The following is an 18,759-nucleotide window of genomic DNA, read 5'->3' as shown; positions in this document are numbered from 1 at the left end:
TTTTTTTTTGTCAGCAAGTTTGTCAGTGTCGACATTAAAATGTTGTGTTAGTAAAATGAAACACTTAAGTAGAAACTAAAAATAAAATCCTTCTCTGTTGCTTGGATTCCAATCCCTTGTGCTATCACAATCCTACAGTTTGCCAAAACAGCCATACTCTTCCAGGAAAGAGCAGATACACAAGGCCTCAAGTTCCCAAATGCAAATTTCAGGATTTATTTCTACATCAGAATGTTCCCATCTTTGGGACAGCTTGTGAAAGAAGCAATTAGCTTCCTAGATCACTGTCTTCCTTCAGTTAACTATTACTGGGTTAATCTGTATGAGAGAATAACCAATGCCACCTGATCTTGGATATAACTTTACATGACTCACCAAGATAACACAGGCCACTCTAGCATTTCTCCTGGCTAAAATCAAGCTAGTAGTTTTCACACTTACAGATTCTCATGCAGTAGCTCAGTAGTGCAATGTTTGGTTTGCAAACATAGAAGGAAAGATTTACATCCAAAGAACAACTCTACTGGCTTTTCTGTAAATCACCATACAAGCCTTTCTAGCCATGTTGAGTTTGACTACTTCTCCCTACTAAAATACTAGCGTCTTCCTATATAAAGTTATTTTACTCATTTCCAAGAGCTGGATGAACTTGCAGGAAGTGAGAGAATGCCAAAATAACCTTCCTGACATAAAGGAACCTCTGCATGTCTTTGCAACCTTAGTACTGAGTAAAACTAAAAAAGCTGAGCGTGCCCTGTTCGCATGCACAGCCACAGGACAGAAAGATCTGAGGCAGCAGGCTACATATGTCAGGGTTCAAACATCCCTCTTATTCTAGAAGGGATTTGGTCATTTCCATCAGAAGACAAGGCAGACAACAAAGGGCTACTCTAAGGCAAGAACATAAAAATCCCAACTGCTTTTAGTCACAAAAGCAAGTGGTATTAAAGTTGAGGGTGCAGAAGTCAGCCTGTAGTAATATGGCTATTCTCTCCCTCCATCCACCTTGACCTTTAGTGGAACATGCTCCTCTGTGAAGGGCTGTAGAGAAATTCATTCTCTCTATATATTTCCTCAACACATACCCCAGGTTATAGTCACAACCCTCCAGTCCAGGGGTGGGCAAAATGTGGCCTGCGGGCCAGATGCGGCCTGCCACTTCATCTAGCTGGCCCACAGGGCCCCTAAAAATTTAGAAAATTAACATTTATCTGCCCCTAGCTGCCTGTCATGCGGCCCTCGGTGGCTTGCCAGAACTCAGTGAGCAGCCCTCCACCCAAAATAATTGCCTGTCCCTGCTCCAGACCAAGACTGAAGCTGTGCACAGTCCAAAGCAATCAATATCTTCTTAGCCTGTGAGAACTGTGACTCTATAGAAACTCAAGTAAACCCAGAAGTGAGAGACTAAAGACAGACAAAACTCAAATCTCCTGGAGAACACACCCAATTCTACTTCTGGAATATCCAACAAGATCCACTGGCTAGGCCTTCACATCCATTCAAGGGTTAAGCAGCATGGTAAATCACCAGTCTTAATTGTTCCTTACCTTTTGAAAACAATGTTGTAAAATGGAATGCATAGGTCCGAACTGGGTTCAAGAATTTTGGTCATCTGAATCCTTATGCTGATCTCAACTCCATCAGTCTTCCTCTGACTTCTCAGATCAGAAGTCTAATGTGAGAACAAAGACATTTTCAGTAGTAGCAAGAAGAGCTATGTCTATTGACATGTCTATTGGGTCAAAAGTGTTCGGGGCCACTGGCTTAAAGTTTCTGAGATTGTAGATGCTGGTGGGTCTCTGTGCATACCAAGGATGGAGAACTGGAGACTTCTCCAGATGTAGAACTGGAGCTTTTGGAACTTAGGTCCTACACACTGGGGTTTTGGAAACATCTTACTTACAAGTCTACCACAATACTCCAGTCCTAACATGCTACACCCTTCCCTATTCCAGGCCTGGGTTTCTGAAAAACCAGCAGCGTTGTTTTATGACATGCAGAGATATACCATAGGGCAGAGAGGTGCAATCCCTTGTCACAGATAGCAAGCTGATCCACTGAAAACCCCTTCTCTAGCTCTACTTTCCAGCAAATGCAAACAAGCCACAATTTGGAGTCTTACACAAGCCGTCCAAGGTTCAAGTAAACCGTGTGATGACCATCCGAGGGTGCTGAAGGCACTGGCCGACATCATAGCAGAGCCACTGGCGGGAATATTTGAACGCTCGTGGCGCACGGGTCAAGTCCCGGAGGACTGGAAAAGGGCCAATGTGGTCCCCATTTTCAAGAAGGGGAGGAAGGAGGACCCGGGCAACTATAGGCCAGTCAGTCTCACCTCCATCCTTGGCAAAATCTTTGAAAAAATTATCAAGGCTCACATTTGTGAGAGCCCAGCAGGACAAATTATGCTGAGGGGAAACCAGCACGGGTTCGTAGCAGGCAGCTCGTGCCTAATCTGGTCTCTTTTTAGGACCAGGTTACGAAACGCCTGGATACAGGAGGGGTGGATGTTGTGTACTTAGACTTCAGGAAGGCCTTCTATACGGTATCCCACCCCATACTGGTGAACAAGTTAAGCGGCTGTGACTTGGATGACTACACAGTCCGGTGGGTGGTGAATTGGCTACAGGGTCGCACCCAGACAGTCGTGGTGGATGGGTCGGTTTCGACCTGGAAGGGTGTGGGCAGTGGGGTCCTGCAGGGATCGGTCCTGGGACCGATACTCTTCAATGTCTTCATCAGCAACTTGGACGAGGGAGTGAAATGTACTCTGTCCAAGTTTGCAGATGACACACAGCTATGGGGAGAAGTGGACACGCCGGAGGGCAGGGAGCAGCTGCAAGCAAACCTGGACAGGTTGGACAAGTGGGCAGAAAACAACAGAATGCAATTCAACAAGGAGAAATGCAAAGTGCTGCACCTAGGGAGGAAAAATGTCTAGCACACCTACAGCCTAGGGAATGACCTGCTGGGTGGCATGGAAGTGGAAAGGGACCTTGGAGTCCTAGTGGACTCCAAGATGAACATGAGTCGGCAGTGTGACGAAGCCATCAGAAAAGCCAATGGCACTTCATCGTGCATCAGCAGATGCATGACGAATAGATCCAAGGAGGTGATACTTCCCCTCTATCGGGCGCTGGTCAGACCGCAGTTGGAGTACTGCGTGCAATTCTGGGCGCCGCACTTCAAGAGGGATGCGGATAACCTGGAGAGAGTCCAGAGAAGGGCCACTCATATGGTTAAGGGCTTGCAGATCAAGCCCTACGAGGAGAGACTAGAGAACCTGGACCTTTTCAGCCTCCGCAAGAGAAGGTTGAGAGGTGACCTTGTGGCTGCCTATAAGTTCATCACGGGGGCACAGAAGGGAATTGGTGAGGACTTATTCACCAAGGCGCCCCTGGGGGTTACTAGAAATAATGGCCACAAGCTAGCAGAGAGCAGATTTAGACTAGACATTAGGAAGAACTTCTTCACAGTTCGAGTGGCCAAGGTCTGGAACGGGCTCCCAAGGGAGGTGGTGCTCTCCCCTACCCTGGGGGTCTTCAAGAGGAGGTTAGATAGGCATCTAGCTGGGGTCATCTGAACCCAGCACTCTTTCCTGCCTATGCAGGGGGTCGGACTCGATGATCTATTGAGGTCCCTTCCGACCCTAACATCTATGAATCTATGAATATGGCTGTTGACTCTTCAGCCTGTCTGGTTTTTGCATCAGTGTGTCTTACTTGAGGCAACCTGATGGGCAGGTAGAGGATCAAGCCATCAAATGCAGTTACATCTCCTGTCACCGATCTGTGCTCCTTCAGCATACCAAACCGCATGCTCTTACACTCCACATTAGGACTGCAGGGTAGGTGGAGAGAAAGAGAAGAATGTTGTTATAGCACTGACAATCAATTTTCACTGGAAAATGTAAGGCTCCTAGAGATTATAGTCAATGCTACAGTGCGGATTATAAATTCTTCAGTGTTTTAGCAAACTAAATTATGACAAGTCCATAACCCAAGTGTGAGCTCAGAAGCCACATGAAAATTAACACACGAACTGAACATGAGATCACAGACTGCCTGAAACCAACTTTCCTGTGAGGCCAACACAGCCCCAGTCCTTACCATACAAAGTTACAGCTTTTCACTGCGATGGATTTAAAAAACGACAAACTATATTTGTGACTGCTGCCCCATCTAGTGGCTATTGCAAAAATAATGACTGACCATTAATGCTCCATGCCAGGAGAATGGGTAGGCATTGCACCACAGCTCCAGGACAGTCCTGTGACCACTAAATCCTATTCTGGGAGAACTGGTACCTTACAACCCAATTTGATTCCACATTTTTTGATAGCAAAGACTACTCTGGGCAACTCATTTTCCAGCTCTCAATTGCTTGAAATTCATTCAGTGGAGGTACCTCATGGAAGTCATCAAATTCCACTGTTTTATTTCACTGGTTTCCCTACATTTCTAAGCCAACCCAGTTAAGATAGTGCTGAAATGTACTGGGTGTTGCTACCTGAAAGTCACATGATACTGGTAAACAGCTTCATTTTGGCAATGTATTTTAATCAGGTTCAGAGCCAAGGGGAAAGCAGTTCCTTTCGATCCTTTCTTCACTACTGGGTCCCTGTAAGGACAAGGGGGAAAAATCCAGAAGGCATATGTGAATATTTTCTAGGTTAAATGCAAGGAAGAAGTACAAGTTGGTGATGCAACAACAGAACAGCAGTGCCTGCACTAATGATGAGCTTAGACCTCCATGTTTTACACTCATGCAACAACTGACCTGTGCTGAGAACAAAGCTTTTGTGCTTTCTGTATGGGTGTCTTAAAGCATTTAACAAGGAGTCAGTGATTCCTAAACCTCCCACCCCCTAAGATGAGATTTTCTGCATCATTTAGTTGGGCATACTCAGGAGTTGAGAAGTGATGTGACCTGCCCAAGTCTGCCCATGGCTCCTCAAAACCCTTTGTCCCAGAATCCTGCTTTGATTTCTACCAAGTCCTTAGCCAAAGTCAGTTTGGTACAGACTGTGGGAGTTTTTGCCTTCCTTTGTAGTGGTGGGGGCAAGGCCTTTTACCTGGGATCTCTCAAACATATATTAACCTTTTACAGAAGCAGGACATTGGCTGCTGTGGTTCCCCTGCTTTACCTGTTGCAAGTTAGGGTATTATGTCAGGGTTTATGGTACTTTTAGCAAGAGTTTAAATTATGGTTTGTATGGAATGGTTTGGATAGGGATGATCCTGCTTCAGGTAGAGGGTTGGACTACATGACCTCTGGAAGTCTCTTCCAGGCCTGCTTCTCCAATTTCTTTGCTAACCCGTAAATCAAAGCTCCCCCACCCCACCAGAAGATGACAACACAGACTTTAAGAGACAGGTACTAACCCCATCTTTCTCCTCAACAGCATGAGACTCTCAAGGCCTAAAGAGTCTACCATGGATGTGTCCCATCCCTGAACAGAGGACAGGTGTGCTTGCCTTACTGTTTGCTATAACATAAAAGGTTGATCTATCAATGCACCTGCTACCTGACCTAATGTCTGGACCCCACCCCTCCCACCGCACCTCTCACTTACTTTCTTTCCAACTGCTCAACAGAGATGGCTGGGGGAATCTCTGCCCTGTGTGTGAACATGGGAGATGCTGGCTGTAAAGCAGAAGGCCGAGATATATTTGCATTCAGGAAAGGGAGGTCTCCAGAAGCTTTGGGCATGGCCCTGCCAAGCGCCAGGGCTGCTCTTCCAAAAGGGACAGGTGGGGCAGCTGCTTCCTTTTGGGCAAAAACCCTGAAATAATGTAATGAGATGAAAAACAGATAAGTTAGTCCAGTGGACCAGTAGCTTTCCCCCAGGCCAGAGCTGAAGTAACCTGCTTTTGAACCAGACAGGTCACGGGGAAGCAAGATTAGTCCTTCATTTCACTCCTTTGGTTCCTACACCAATATTTATTTAAGCCCAAAAACAAGATTGGCAGAGTGACTGACAACTGGCACAGCTGCAGCCAGACTCGCAACACACTTGTGCATCAGCAGTCACATGACATTTCTCCACTTTGTTGATTGGCCCTTATCCTGATAGCACAGATAAAGCTCCTGGGACCCCCAAACCTCCCCCAGCATCCTTGTTGCAGAGCCATAGGACAAAGCAAAATCACTCCTCACAATATATCCTTTTCATTTAATTTACCGTAGAACTTAAAGGGATGCGAGCCCCGTTGTGCTACGTGCTGAGCAAACAGACATTCTCTGCCCAGGACTACTTACAGTGGTCCAGCCAGGCTAGCTCTGAGTCTTCAACCCATTCCCTCTGGAATACGTTTGAAAACAGATAGCTACGGAAAAGCAAGTCCCTTCAGATTCTTGTACGAGTCAAAATCTAATGGGTGATGCATGCCAAGAGCTTGCTGTTTCTGTCCAGTTTCAGATTTGGGACAGTGTAAGTGTGCTAAATTTCAGTTAGAATGAGGACTTTACTAGTAGGGAGGCTGAAGTACTGAAACCATATACATGTACTTGTGTGCTTCATCTCTGGGTTCCTTCTACAGCCTAGAGCTTGGAAGGGACAGCTGCCCATGCAACAGCCACTGATGCAAACCATTCTCCTGGCTGGGGATATCACATGTGATCAGTGCACTGAAGCATGCCGATCTCCCCCAGTGAAAGGTAGGACCCATTTCTTAACACCAAGAAATTTCAGCTATAGACAGTCTTCATCTCAGGGGTCTCATCCATCACCTCCAAATGTTAATCTGCTTGCTGTGGGCACACTGGCCCTTCCGATGGTAAAGTCAACAATGAAACAGTTTAAGAGGGGAAAACTCTGATTAAAAACACCAAGGTAAGCTTCCCCCAACTCAGCAGAACAAAACATGGCACAATCCTTGCTAGGATTCAAGCCCTGGAATCTAAGGAGCATTAGCATTTCAAACTGGAGGCTTGCTCTGCTCAACCAACAGCAATGCCTCTGTGATATCTACTACGCATATGCAGCAGATAAACTGGGCTTTCTGGACTATAAAAAGCTATCACTGAGCCAGCACTGCACACACAGTTCCATCAGAAGCAGCTCAGGCAAATATTTTACCCACATGCCACAAGCAACAGATGTCCTCCCCGCATTGTTGTCCCCAGCTGCCATGGCTTCTGGCGCTGGAAGACCGGGCTGCACTGATGTGCCGGGTTTGGCCTCCATACCACTTGTGGCCCAGCTCAAGACTCCGCGACCTGAATGAAGGGGAAGATTGTAAATACATCAAAAGAAACCACCCAAGATCAGAAACAGGGACTTTCCTTATCTGTCTAAATACAATCCAGCAAAAAAGCCCCTGCAGGAAAAGTTTCTAAGAGTTATGCTAACTTACCCAAAGGCTGAGTCGCCCGTCCCAGCGTAGGTCTCGGGACTGTCTCAAACCCAATCCCTCGGAACATGGAAGACAGATCAGATGCAAGAGGCTCCTGCAGAAAGCCAAAAGACACATCTTCACACTGTGGGCCCTAAAAGGACTGCTGGTCTCAATGGTTTTCTGCATTTCCAAGTAGGAAGCTCTCTTTTAGTACTGGGACACAACTAGGAAGGAAAGCATCTAATTGGGGAATCAGAACAGGGAGGTTTATTTGCCAGCTCTGCTTCCCAACACGTCCCAGTTATCGAATAACAGCATTTTCCTACTACAGATATCTACCGGCTACAGCTATCAGCTTCCTTGGAGGAGTTTATAGACTGAGGACCTCAAATCAGACACTTGCAACTGTCAAGGAATTCACTTGCAATTTTCAGTTCTTTCCTTAAAGCCATAAAGAAAGTGGGTGCACTACTGAGTGAACCTCATATATAGTCACTGCTGGCTCTGGTTCCAGATCCGAGCTGGGACATGAACTGCTCGACACTACACAGAGCGCCTACGTAAAGGCACATGAGGAAAAGCGGCCAGGCTCGGATGCAGTTCTGAAGAGCAAAGCAGAAGCTGCTCAGACATAGTCGAGGCCTGGCTACAGGAAGCATGCTGGGAGCTTAGCCTGCTGCTTAGCACATCCTATGAAACAGCAATGCAGACTGCAAAACTGTGGGACATGTTTAGGTCTGTGTTAATGCAATATCCACAGCTGGTGCCCATACTCTCATACAGCCTCTGCTGTCTATTAAACATCCCCATAGCCATAATAAAGGGGATTCATTATTTACTAAAAAACTAACTGTGAGATCAGAAGACATGCAAAGCAGAGACTCTCGGCATCACAGAGATTAAAGGCTGAAGCAGCTGTTGCCACATAAGCTTGTGCTCGGGGTCCTTAGCCACCCTTATAGTAAGAACAAGACATCAGTGCTCAGCGTTTGCTGCAGCCCCTGTCTACACAACCCCTTTACTCACAGCGGAGGGGTTTTGTGGGTGGGATGAAACACAAGGAGCTGGCATAGACCCCGTTTCTCACATTCCCACCCAAAATGTCTCAAAGTAAACACTAAACAATAAAAGATACCAGATTTACGCAAAGAACCAGGTCTGTCAAAGTAAACACAGCACATTCAATTTGAGTAGAAGCGGCTCAAAACAGTGACGAGAAACCTACGCAGCTGGGAAGTTAAGGAACTTAGGAAAAACGGGGGAAAAAAAGGCATTCAACCACTCTTGTACCTGCCGCCTAGATAACACTTCCCGACAACTACAGTAACTGCAGAGCCACGTTCTCTTAGAGAAACGGCTTGCCTTCCCTTGTGACTAACCAGCTGATCTCCACACATACAACTTTCCACGGAGAGGGAAAATACATCGACTCAAAGCCAAGCATGTGCCAGCACAGAGTAAACAGGCCCAGGAGACAGAAAAATGTCATCCCTGCCTAAGCCCCGTCAGTTTGGGGAATCCCAGGGCTTGCAGCGCTCAGCGTGACTGCCCTGGAGGCAGCGCCACAAGGCAAGTCATAGGCAGGACGCTCTTAGAGAGATCAGGACTCGGGGGTCAGCCGTACCCAGCTGCCCTCAGCGCCGCCCCCCCCAGCCCGCTACCAACTCACCTGCTGGCTACACCCCCTGGGTGCTGGGGGCAGCCGGGGCTCCCCTGGGGGCCACCTGCCCGCCGGGCCCCAGGGCTGGCTCTTGGTGCAGGATGAGCGGGGCTCAGCCCTGGGCAGGGAAGCACTGAGTGGCATGCGGTAGGGGGCTGCGCCCGGGATCGGGGGACGCCACAGGGGGTCCATCGTGGGGCACCACAACTGCTGCAGAGGGGAACAGGCTACAGTGAGAGGGTGCCTGGCAAAGGTGCTGGGATGCCCAGGAGAGATGCACCCCACCACAGGACAGCCCCTCCCCCACTGGGGGGCAGCCCCCACCCCCAACATGAGGGTAGCCCCGCCCCAAGGGGGGCAGCCCCCACCCCCCAAGGGCGACAACCCATCCCTCCCCCAAAAGGGACAACCCCTTCCCCCACCCCAAGGCACCGAGCCTCGTTTGTGAGCAGCCAGGCCCTCCAGCCGCACCCTGACGGCCCGCCCCCGCCGGCGCCGCCTATTGGCTCCGGCGCCCGCCACTCAACCGCGCCGCGCTCCCATTGGACCACAGGGCTCCCGGGGGGGCTGTTGATGGGAGCGACCAACAGCCGGGAAGCGCGGGCGGAGAAGGGGAAGAGGGAACTGTGTCCCTTCGTGTGAATGGAGGGGCGGGGGAATGGAGCTAGCCTTCCAGCTGCACGGGGAAGGGAGGGAGCAGTCCCTGTGTACACAGGGCGTTGGACAGCCCCTGTGATATTGACCAATGCCCCCCCCTCACAAGGAATGGAACATTCCCTTGATACTGCCCCCTATACACAGGGAATGGAACTTCCCCTGTGATATTGCCCAGCGCCCCCCACACGGGGAATGGAACAGTCTCTGCGCACACAATGCGTGGAGCTGTGATATTAATCCCTGCCCTCCTCCTCCCCGGAAATGGAATATTCCCTTGATACCAGTGCTGCCCCTGTACACAGGGCATGGACCATCCCCTGTGATACTGACCAGTGCTTCCTCCAGGGAATGCACCATCCCTTGTGATGCTGATCAGTGCTCCCCCCAAGACAATGGACCATCCCTTGTGATATTGACCCGTGCTCCCCCCCCACAGGAATGGACCATCCCTTGTGATACTGACCAGTGCCCCCCACTACACAGTGCCCATGCATGGGACGTGGGTGCGGGCCAACCCCACCCCATGACCTGTGCACCCCGGGCAATATTGCCTGCTAGGGCCCGCTGCAGCCCCTGCCATGCCACCCCCTAGCCCGCAGGCAGTGCTGGGAAACCCAGGCGAACCCGCCCTCCAAGGTTTTCCAGGGCTTTGCAATTCCCACGGTCCGTTTCTTATTTTCCTGTGGGTAACGTCTGTCTCGTCCAGCCCCGCCGGCCCCCACTGCGGCTTTCTGCCTTGTCCCCTTTGCACGTCCCTCAGTTTCCCTTTTCCGCACTCCTATTTTGCCCTTGGGAGTTTAAAAAAGAGAGAGAAGGGAAGGGGAAATAAACAGAAACGATGGCCAAAAGCGATCACACACTAACCCTTTCCACTCATTTTTACTCCAAATCAGAAACAGAACAACAAACCTGCACCCCCCCCCCAATGACTGATTTTATACAAGAGGGATTATGTGGAGAAGAGTGTTTGAGCCCGAAAGTTTGCAAAGAAGAATGTTCCCAACTACTGAGTTGGTCAAATAAAAGAGATCACATTCACCCAAATAACCTTGTCTATGTCCTTAGACCAATTTTCCCAGCTATTTAATTGGCCTAATAAAAGGTATCACATTTACACAAAGAAACTTGTCTATGTCTTTAGACCAATTTCCCCAACTATTTAGCTGGTTTAATAAAAGAGATCACATTCACCCAAAGAACCGTGTCTGCCTATGTGCTTAGACCAACAGGGCTACAACCAACACCCCTGGTTTTTTGTGTAGAAGGCCTTTTTTGGCAAACCTTCTCCCCACCACAAGAATGGACCAGGACGTTTCAGCCAGCTTTGCAGGACACGGTGTGCCCAGGGCTGGGGGGTGTCTCAGGACACCGCACCCCCTCCCCCCCCCCCCCGGGCACGCTGGGAACTGTTGTCGCCGGGTGGGGAAACTGAGGCACAGGGAGGGTGGGGGGGACTTGATGGAGGCCCGCTGTTTGCTTGGGTCTATTTTGTGCTGGGTTTGTCCAGAGCCGAGCAATTCCTGTTGCAATCCCTAATTCCTGTTGCAACCCCCAGCTCAGGAGGTGAGGCTGGGGCCGGGGAGGCAGGGACCCCCGGGCTGAGAGCTGCGGCGGGGCTGCGCGAGCAGAGGGAGGGCTTTCCGCTGCGCGCTCGGGAGGGAGGACACGTCTCTCCGCCCGTGTCCCTGTGCGGGGCTTTGCGGGGGGAGACGAGGATGCCGCGGCGGGCAGGTGAGTGCAGCCGCCCCCTGCAATGCCCCTTTGCTCCGGGGTCGGGGGATCCCCCAGGGCAGGGCAGGGCAGGGCAGGCGGTGGCCGGTCCCTGTGCGGGGCCGCGTCTAGCACCGGGAACAGCAGCCCAAGGTCACGCCGGCTCCGGGGCGGAGAGACCCAGGAACCTGCCCCCGGACACATGCACCTCGCCCTGCGGCTGCTGGAGAGCGCAGCAAGCGGGGCCGGCCGGACCCCGACCCCAGCACAGCTGCCCCTCCTGCCCCCAGTTTTCCTGCAACTTCCCAGGAAAAAGGGCTACACGTTTCCCTTCCCCCCGCCCCTTCTTCCCTCTACAACTTGCATTATCATGGGCTCAGTCCAGCCAGTTGCTGAGTGTCTTCACAGCCCCTGGGTGCATCAAGACTGCCCCCTCTTCTGAGCTCTGTGCTGTCCCTCACCCCTTGGGATTGCATCTCAGTCCCCATCTATAACGCTCCAGGAATCATTTATTGTTTTCAGTGCGGGAGGCTTTCTTCCATCTCCAGTTCTCCATCTGGGTCTTGCTTTTAATCATAACGGCATTAAAGCAGCACCGAGCTATAAAAGGTTGCAAGGTTAAAAGCCATGGGATGATGCTTAGGCATCCTTTCCCATACTAAGATCAATATCTTTATAATACTAAAACTCAAAAGACTTTTGCTTCTCTTTCCTTCTCATCCCTTACCTTCTGAGCTGGCTCCTGAGTATAGTTTCAGGCTAGAGAAATGAAAATAGGCAAGTCAGCCTCACCTCTTTTCAGGGTCAGTATTATTCTCTCATTAGCCCTCACCAATATGTGCCTCCCTGTGCACTAGTGTATGGGGATGTCATGAGGGTCCCCTGGCACATGTGCCTAAGACCCGGGGATCAAATTTAGGCCTGCTGTAAAGCTGATGCAGCTCCCCAAAGCCTACTGGCCAGTCTCAAACTTCTGACTTCCTCCCACGAGTGCCACTTACAGGTGCTTTGCTGCAGCCCTCTCATACAGACTCACCAGTCCTTCCCTTTGCTTTTTGTGACTGGTGGAGCTTCCAGCCTTGAAGCCAGCAGCGCCTAGAGATGCTCCTGGGAGAGATCTCCAAAGACCTCCTGACCCGGCCTCTGACATGGAAGGAGGTGCTGGGTCTGCTCTTCCGCCTGACAATTTTTGGGGTGGCTACCTACTACAGCATCAAGTGGGTGTCAGATGCCTTGGACCCCACTCGAAAACAGAGGATACACTTGAAGAAAAAGGTATGGAGCCTCTGGGAACACATGGATGGCAGTAGGGAGCTGGTGAAGGAGGGACACTTAGTAGGGGCCTCAGATACACACAGGTCAGGGACCTCTTGGATTGTCTGAGGTCAGTGCGCATTTAAAACCAGGGTTAAATAGGTTTAAAACCAGCAAGCAGGGAGCCTTGATCTAGATCATTCCTTTTAGTCTCCTTGTGTGTTTGCCCATTTTGCTATTTCCATTGGCATCAGCTAGTAACCATTAGAGCACATGGGTTATCCCCCCAACTACAGGTTTTCTTCTAAAGCAGTTAGTTCTTTTTGTGAATCAGGGATATGCTACATTTACACATTACTATCTGAGCAGATCTAGAATGTAACACCCAGTCGTTTCAATGCTCAATTATTACATGTGCTTTATTATTTTTTCAAGCTCTGGCAGCAAATCTGCTGCTTGAATCTTATTTTGTATGTAAATTACCTCATTTTAGTAGCACCTCCTAAGTATGAGCTGTAATTCAGGTTGGCAGAATTTTACATTTTCACTGGATTTATTTAAAAACACATTAAAATTTCAATTACCATTTGAATTGGAAAAATCAGATATTTTAAGCAAAAATCACTTAATTAAATATTTTGAGCCACCTTATATGAGTCCCATGGTTTTGTTTCCATTTGCCTTTCTGAATAAGAGCTGCCCTTGGGCTCCTACCTGCTGGTTGTGTTCAATGTTTGCCACCTCCGGTGCAGTCCTCTCTCAGGGTAGTTGGCTCACTTGGAGGCTGGGTCAGAGCATGTCTCCTCCATCTCCTGGTGTGCAGTTGCAGATGTCCCAGGCTATACTTAGCAGAAGCCAGCTGAGGGACAGCAGGTATCACTGGGATGGCAGAGGCTTGAGAAGCCCAGCCTATTTCTATGGCAAGGCTGATGCCAATGCTCTGGGATGCCTGGCTGGAGCCTGGTCACATGGCTGTGTTGTCAGGCTGAGCGGCTGATGAAGCAGATCGGAGTGAACGGGGTCAAGCTGACAGAACATGAGACGAGCATCGCAGTGCACCTGGTGGACCCCAGAGACATCAAGGTGAGACACAAAATAGGGCTTGTTTCATTTCTCTAGCAGGGCCATTTGAGTCTAGGCTGAATCCCTCACTGTATGGGCTGGAAAATGCTCATCAGGAACCTGAGGGGGCTTTACTTGTGATCCTACTGCAAGTGAGCCCTGGCTTTAGCATCTCTCTGCCCCCTAAGAGCTGGCAGCTGCAGGGCAGGGCGCTGAACAACCCCAGAGCTGCATAGCATCCACTCAGAGGACAGACTTCCCTTCTCAGGGAAAAGGCCAAGGTTCAGTCTGACCCAGTGATCTTGGAATCTCATCCAAGTGACCCACCCCTGTCCAGCAGGGACATCCTGCAATAGGTGAAGAGCCAGTCAGGCCCTGTTGGAGTATGAAGCTGCTATAGTCCAGAAGACTGGTTACCAGCAAGGGCTGAGGGCAGAACCAGCCCAGCCCAGGCTGTTAGCCATCCCCTGAGCCTGGAGCCTTGTGCTTTGCCTGCCCTTCCACTGGGGAAGGGGCCTTTCTTCCCTGCCTGACTCCAGGGCTCCCCCCAGATTACCTGGAAGGACATTGCCGGACTCGACAACGTGGTCACTGAGCTCCAGAACACAGTGATCTTGCCTTTCCAGAAGAGGCACCTCTCCAGGCTCTTCCAGCCCCCCAGAGGTATAGCTTTGCAGGGAGGGTGGGCAAGGGGAACACCAGGCACAGACAGGAACTTGGTTTTAATCCTACTCAGAACAATGCCCACTGCCAGCACCCCCATCCACACCTGGTGGGAACATGATCAGCAAAGATCCAACTGTTCCCTGCACAGAACCCCCTCCCCTGCCCAGCCTCAGAGCAAGACTGAGCCAGCTGGAGAGCAAATGATGGAGATAGTCACTAGCCCCTGAAGCCTTATGCTCACTCAGGCTGGCAACCTTCCCTGCAGGATGCCAGCTCAACCATGGCACGGGCAAGATTGGCAGCACAGCGCTTGAACTAGCAATGGGGCCTGATCACCTGGAGCAAATGAAGGAATCTATTAAACAGAGGCACTGTTTTGGGTCTGGCACAGACACACGGGACCTGATTTCCTGAGCTCCCCCTTGGGGGTCATAACCTGGGAGAGAGGAGCTCACTAGGCTGGGAAAAAGCAGCTGCTGAGGGCATCTCCCACTGCAGGGGTCCTGCTTTATGGCCCCCCCCGGCTGCAGGAAGACCCTGCTGGCCAAAGCAATGGCATGGGCCTCAGGCTGCCAGTTCCTGAACCTGCAGGCATCCACTTTGGGTGACAAGTGGTATGGGGAGTCACAGAAGCTTACCGACGCTGTCTTCACGCTGGCGGCCAAGATCCAGCCCTGCATCATCTTCATTGACGAGATCGGTGAGTGGAGCAGGGGTGCCAGGGCCCCACCTTAGGCTGCAGTGAGCCAGGGACTTGCTAGAATTGGCACCCAAAGGTCCTGTCTCCTGTCCCACCAAGGCTAGGCCTCTGTGTAGGGAGACTGGTGGGATTGCTTGGACCATTGGGCTGTGCTGCCTCTGACCTTTAGACCTGAAAGCAAGGTGTGCCTGCCCCCGTAGGGTCTAATGCTGATCAGCAGTCCCTTGCCCTCATTCTGCCAGCACACAAAAGCACAGAGAGGGGCTACCACTCACCTGGGAGCAAGCCCTGGCTCACTGGCCCCTCGTGCCGGCATCCAGTCTCTGCAGTGGTGTGGAGGAGAGGCAGGGGCAGGGTGCTGGGGTGAGGCTTGGGTCTTGTCCTGTCCTTGGTAGATGCCTTCCTGCGGAGCCACTCTAGTATTGACCATGAAGCCACGGCCATGATCAAGGCCCAGTTCATGAGCCTCTGGGATGGGCTGGAGACCAGGTCCGACTGCCAGGTACCAACGGGAGGCAGGGTGGGAGGATGTGCTCTGACAGAGAGCCACCGCTGGGGGGAGTTGCAGTCCTGTGAATCCTAGCTCCCTCACTCCCTTCTGCACCCCTGGGTCCAGGATCCCTGCTCTCACCCACCCACATGCTTGTGTTGAAGGTGATGGTGCTTGGAGCCAGCAACAGACTGCAGGATGTGGACCCTGCCATCCTGCGGAGGATGCCTGCCACCTTCCAGATCAGCCTGCCTGTAAGTCAACACCCAGCCAGGCTCCCTCAGTACCCCTGGATCCCCGAGCCCAAACCTGCCCACAGAGGCCCTCAAGGTGGGGGACAGCCTCAGCCCCTGCCCTTTTCACACACCCCTGGTCTGCTCTCCCTGCAGACACAGCAGCAGCGCCATGACATCCTGACGCTCCTCCTGGCTGGAGAAAACGTGAGTGCCGTGGCTCTCTTGCTGCACTGTGTGTAGAAGCCCCCTCCCCACCTTGCCTGGGATGGCATGCAGCCCCTAGAGCACCCGGCCCTATGAGAGCCTGGTGCTGGTAGTGCCAGGGAGGAGCACCCCATGCAGTGGGCAAGCACAGCACGTTCCTGCCCTGACTTCTATAATGTGCCTGCAGCATGACTGGCAAAGTTGGGCCAACCCAAGACTCCCCCTCTGGGGCTGCCAAGTTCCCCCCAGCAGCAGCAGCAAGTCATCCTCATGGCGAAAAAAGCCTGTCTCATGACCTGGTGCTACTACCTGGCTCACTATGCTGTCTCCACACTGCTCCCCCCTGCCCCAGCTTCTCCCATGCCCATAGCCAGAGTGCGGTAGGGGCAAGAACAAGGGGTTGGAGTGTGGTGGGGGGTAGGGACTCCTCAGCATGGGGGAGATGTGGTTGGGTCTCACTCCATGCCAGAGCCATGCCCCAGTCCTACCTGCTTCTCAGCAAACCCTGCACAGCAGCCGAAAGGGGATGGCTCAACATGCATTAGCCAGTGGATTCTGTAGGACGTGCAGAGGGGACAGCAGGCTGACCCTCACCTTCTGCAGCGAGGTAGAGGTCTTTCCATGATGGCTGTTAGCAAACAGGGCCCTGTCCATGCCAGCACCTTGTCCAATTTGCAGTGCTCCCTCTCCCCTGGTTGCAGAAGCCCCTGACCTGGGCAGCCGTGGGGAGGAAAGTGCGGTTGGCTTTCTGCACCCTCCGCAGCCTGCATGCCTGGTGTTTTTGCAACAGCTGAGCACGGCGGTGAACCTGCAGGAGCTGGCAGACAAGACGGGCGGCTACTCAGGCAGTGACCTGCGGGAGCTGTGCAGGGACGCCGCCACTTACCGTGTGCGTGACTACTGCCGCAAGCAGCAGATGCGGCACATTGCCCGCCTGCTACAGGACAGTCGGGGTCCTGCTCACAGCAGGTGGGGCTCTGCATGTGTTCTCTGCAGTCCTTCTCCAGGGCAGGGCCCTATGCTGCAGCCACCTCCCCTTGCCTCTGTCCCACCTCCCTTGATGCAGTAGGGCTGACTTATTTCCCGCAGCCCATGGTCTCAACCCCCTTGGCTTCAGTGCCCAGGTAGAGAGCACCCACATACAGGAGACAGATAGGCTGAAGGGCAGGGCACTAGGGGCCTTGTTGGGGCTGAGAGGCTGCAGGGGCTGTGATGGGATTTGCAGAGCGGGGGCCAGACAGGCTCAGACCCCATTATATCCACCCCCTGCCACCCAGAGAAAAGCCTGCAGGTCTTTATCCTGGATCACATGCTCAGAAAAACTCCCCTTTGAACCCCAGTCAGTGGTAAAGGGCTGGAGGCATGGGACTGGGAGGGGGAAGGTGGCAGTGCAGAAGGAGGGACCGAGGGCACCCCCACACATGGGGCAACCCCCTGATGCATGCAACTCTGTTACAGGGATGCAGAGGAGGAGGAGGAGGAGGAGCAGAGTCTGCGGCCACTCACCCAGCTGGATCTGCTCTTTGCTCTAGACAAGATGAAGGAGTCCAAGGAAGCAACAGCTCCGAGGCCAAAGCTGAGGAAGCCAGTGTTGAACTAACTGTCTGGGCCTGGGAACAGCACCCCAGAAGCAGCCCCCACTCTGGGAGGGGAGCTGGGGAGCCCACCCCAGCCTAGGTCTGCTCTCCTGGGCTCAGACCTCTGTCTCGAGCTGCAAAGGGGCTCCAGTGGGTGGCGGGGAGGGGGAGGTACCAGTCAACTCCAAACCAACAGGAAAGGAGATTTATTGCTCCAACAGGCCCAGCTGTAAAAGAAGGACATTAGGCTGCATCCCACTGGCTGGAGGGCCAGTGGGATGCAGTGAGCAGAACATTATAGGTAGCAGCACACAAGGGGCATAGCTTAGTACCAGGTGGGGGACAGGCAAGGGAGGTGGAGGGGGGATTAGGGGCAAGTGGGGGCTACTTTTAGGCAGGTCTGTGTCCTACGCTCATCAAGGCTTGCAAGGGGAGCTAGGAGCCTGGAAAGATGGCAGCATCCTGGCTCTTCTGGGCAGGACATGGTACCCTGAGCAAGAAGAGAACAGCAGGACCCAGGAGGAGGAGGAGGAGGAATGGCACAGGTTGGCTCAGCAGCAATGCAAATCCAAGCTGCAAGGCAGCACCAGAAGAGCTGCTTTCTTGGGCCTGCCAGGTCACAGCCAGCACGTGCCTATACACATACAGAGCTGTATTGCCACCCTGATCAAGTCAGTGCCTCTCTGCTGCCATTAAAGAGATCTGACTGCAGCCAGCAGGACTCTGCCTCCATCACTATATGTACACTCCTGGGCATAGGGCAGGGGTGGGCAGGGACTGAGGCTCCTTCTCCTTATTCAGCCCACCCCAGCTGCCTGCCAACCCCAGCTGCAGCACAGCATTGCTGGGGACCCTGGAGGCACCATTCGGAGTCCACTGGGGAGAGGTAGCACACAGGGTCCTCTGTGCCCTCAACTGCTGTGCCAGTCCCAAAGCTGGGCACCAAGGGCCCCTATGCTCCTCCCTGCTGCCAGACAGCCTCAGGGGGGGCAGCAGGTGTCATGGCTGAACCAGGGTCCATGACATCTGTTTTGCAAAGCTGGTCATTCAGTTGGGGGCAAAGGGTGTGGGAGGAAGATATCAGTGTTCCTCAGTGCTAATACACCCCTTGCCCAGGAAGGGCCCTATGAAGGCAGGAAGGGAAGAGCAAGACCAGACTCTTCTATCTTGACCTGCTTCCCCTTTGCTAGGGGGTGGTTTCCA

At 52.2% G+C, this 18,759-nt stretch overlaps 2 protein-coding genes and 1 long non-coding RNA gene across 4 annotated transcripts in view; 1 reads left to right on the top strand and 2 right to left on the bottom strand.

Moving 5' to 3' along the window:
* PIWIL2 (piwi like RNA-mediated gene silencing 2) overlaps positions 1–9,504 on the bottom strand; it is a 28,810-nt gene extending 19,306 nt beyond the window's left edge. For both annotated transcript variants that reach the window (XM_019491532.2, XM_059730710.1), the window contains exons 1-8: positions 9,423–9,504; positions 9,010–9,210; positions 7,359–7,452; positions 7,086–7,221; positions 5,576–5,785; positions 4,510–4,620; positions 3,723–3,840; positions 1,548–1,672 (exon numbers count right to left, since the gene is read on the bottom strand). In XM_019491532.2, the coding sequence (XP_019347077.1) occupies positions 1,548–1,672; positions 3,723–3,840; positions 4,510–4,620; positions 5,576–5,785; positions 7,086–7,221; positions 7,359–7,452; positions 9,010–9,192 (977 nt within the window). In that variant the 5' untranslated portion in view covers positions 9,193–9,210; positions 9,423–9,504. The remainder of the gene's footprint in view (positions 1–1,547; positions 1,673–3,722; positions 3,841–4,509; positions 4,621–5,575; positions 5,786–7,085; positions 7,222–7,358; positions 7,453–9,009; positions 9,211–9,422) is intronic.
* A 1,868-nt stretch (positions 9,505–11,372) lies between these two features.
* LOC106737808 (outer mitochondrial transmembrane helix translocase-like) lies at positions 11,373–15,078 on the top strand. Its single transcript, XM_059730709.1, has 3 exons — positions 11,373–12,642; positions 13,606–13,704; positions 14,235–15,078. Exons 1-3 carry the CDS (start codon positions 12,469–12,471, stop codon positions 14,574–14,576), a joined length of 615 nt encoding a protein of 204 aa, XP_059586692.1. The 5' UTR covers positions 11,373–12,468; the 3' UTR covers positions 14,577–15,078.
* On the bottom strand, positions 13,596–16,859 carry LOC109284149 (uncharacterized). The gene is made up of 3 exons (XR_002091489.2): positions 16,574–16,859; positions 15,325–15,601; positions 13,596–13,680 (listed from the first exon to the last, which is right to left on the bottom strand). It is a non-coding gene; the product is annotated as an uncharacterized LOC109284149 (long non-coding RNA).
* Between the last annotated feature and the right edge of the window lie 1,900 nt (positions 16,860–18,759).

This window comes from Alligator mississippiensis, chromosome 7, assembly GCF_030867095.1.
Source record: "Alligator mississippiensis isolate rAllMis1 chromosome 7, rAllMis1, whole genome shotgun sequence".
In the NCBI taxonomy this organism is placed as follows: Eukaryota; Metazoa; Chordata; order Crocodylia; family Alligatoridae; genus Alligator; species Alligator mississippiensis.
The sequence above is the reverse complement of the archived record's forward strand: the minus strand, read 5'-3'. Positions and strand labels throughout refer to the sequence as shown.

What these genes read in the sequence shown, in the direction of transcription:
- LOC106737808 (XM_059730709.1), top strand. Translation starts at nt 12,469, where the DNA reads ATGCTCCTGGGAGAGATCTCCAAAGACCTCCTGACCCGGCCTCTGACA. An exon ending in GGATACACTTGAAGAAAAAG is followed by an intron (nt 12,643 to 13,605) that starts GTATGGAGCCTC and finishes CTGTGTTGTCAG; the next exon opens with GCTGAGCGGCTGATGAAGCA. An exon ending in TGGACCCCAGAGACATCAAG is followed by an intron (nt 13,705 to 14,234) that starts GTGAGACACAAA and finishes GGCTCCCCCCAG; the next exon opens with ATTACCTGGAAGGACATTGC.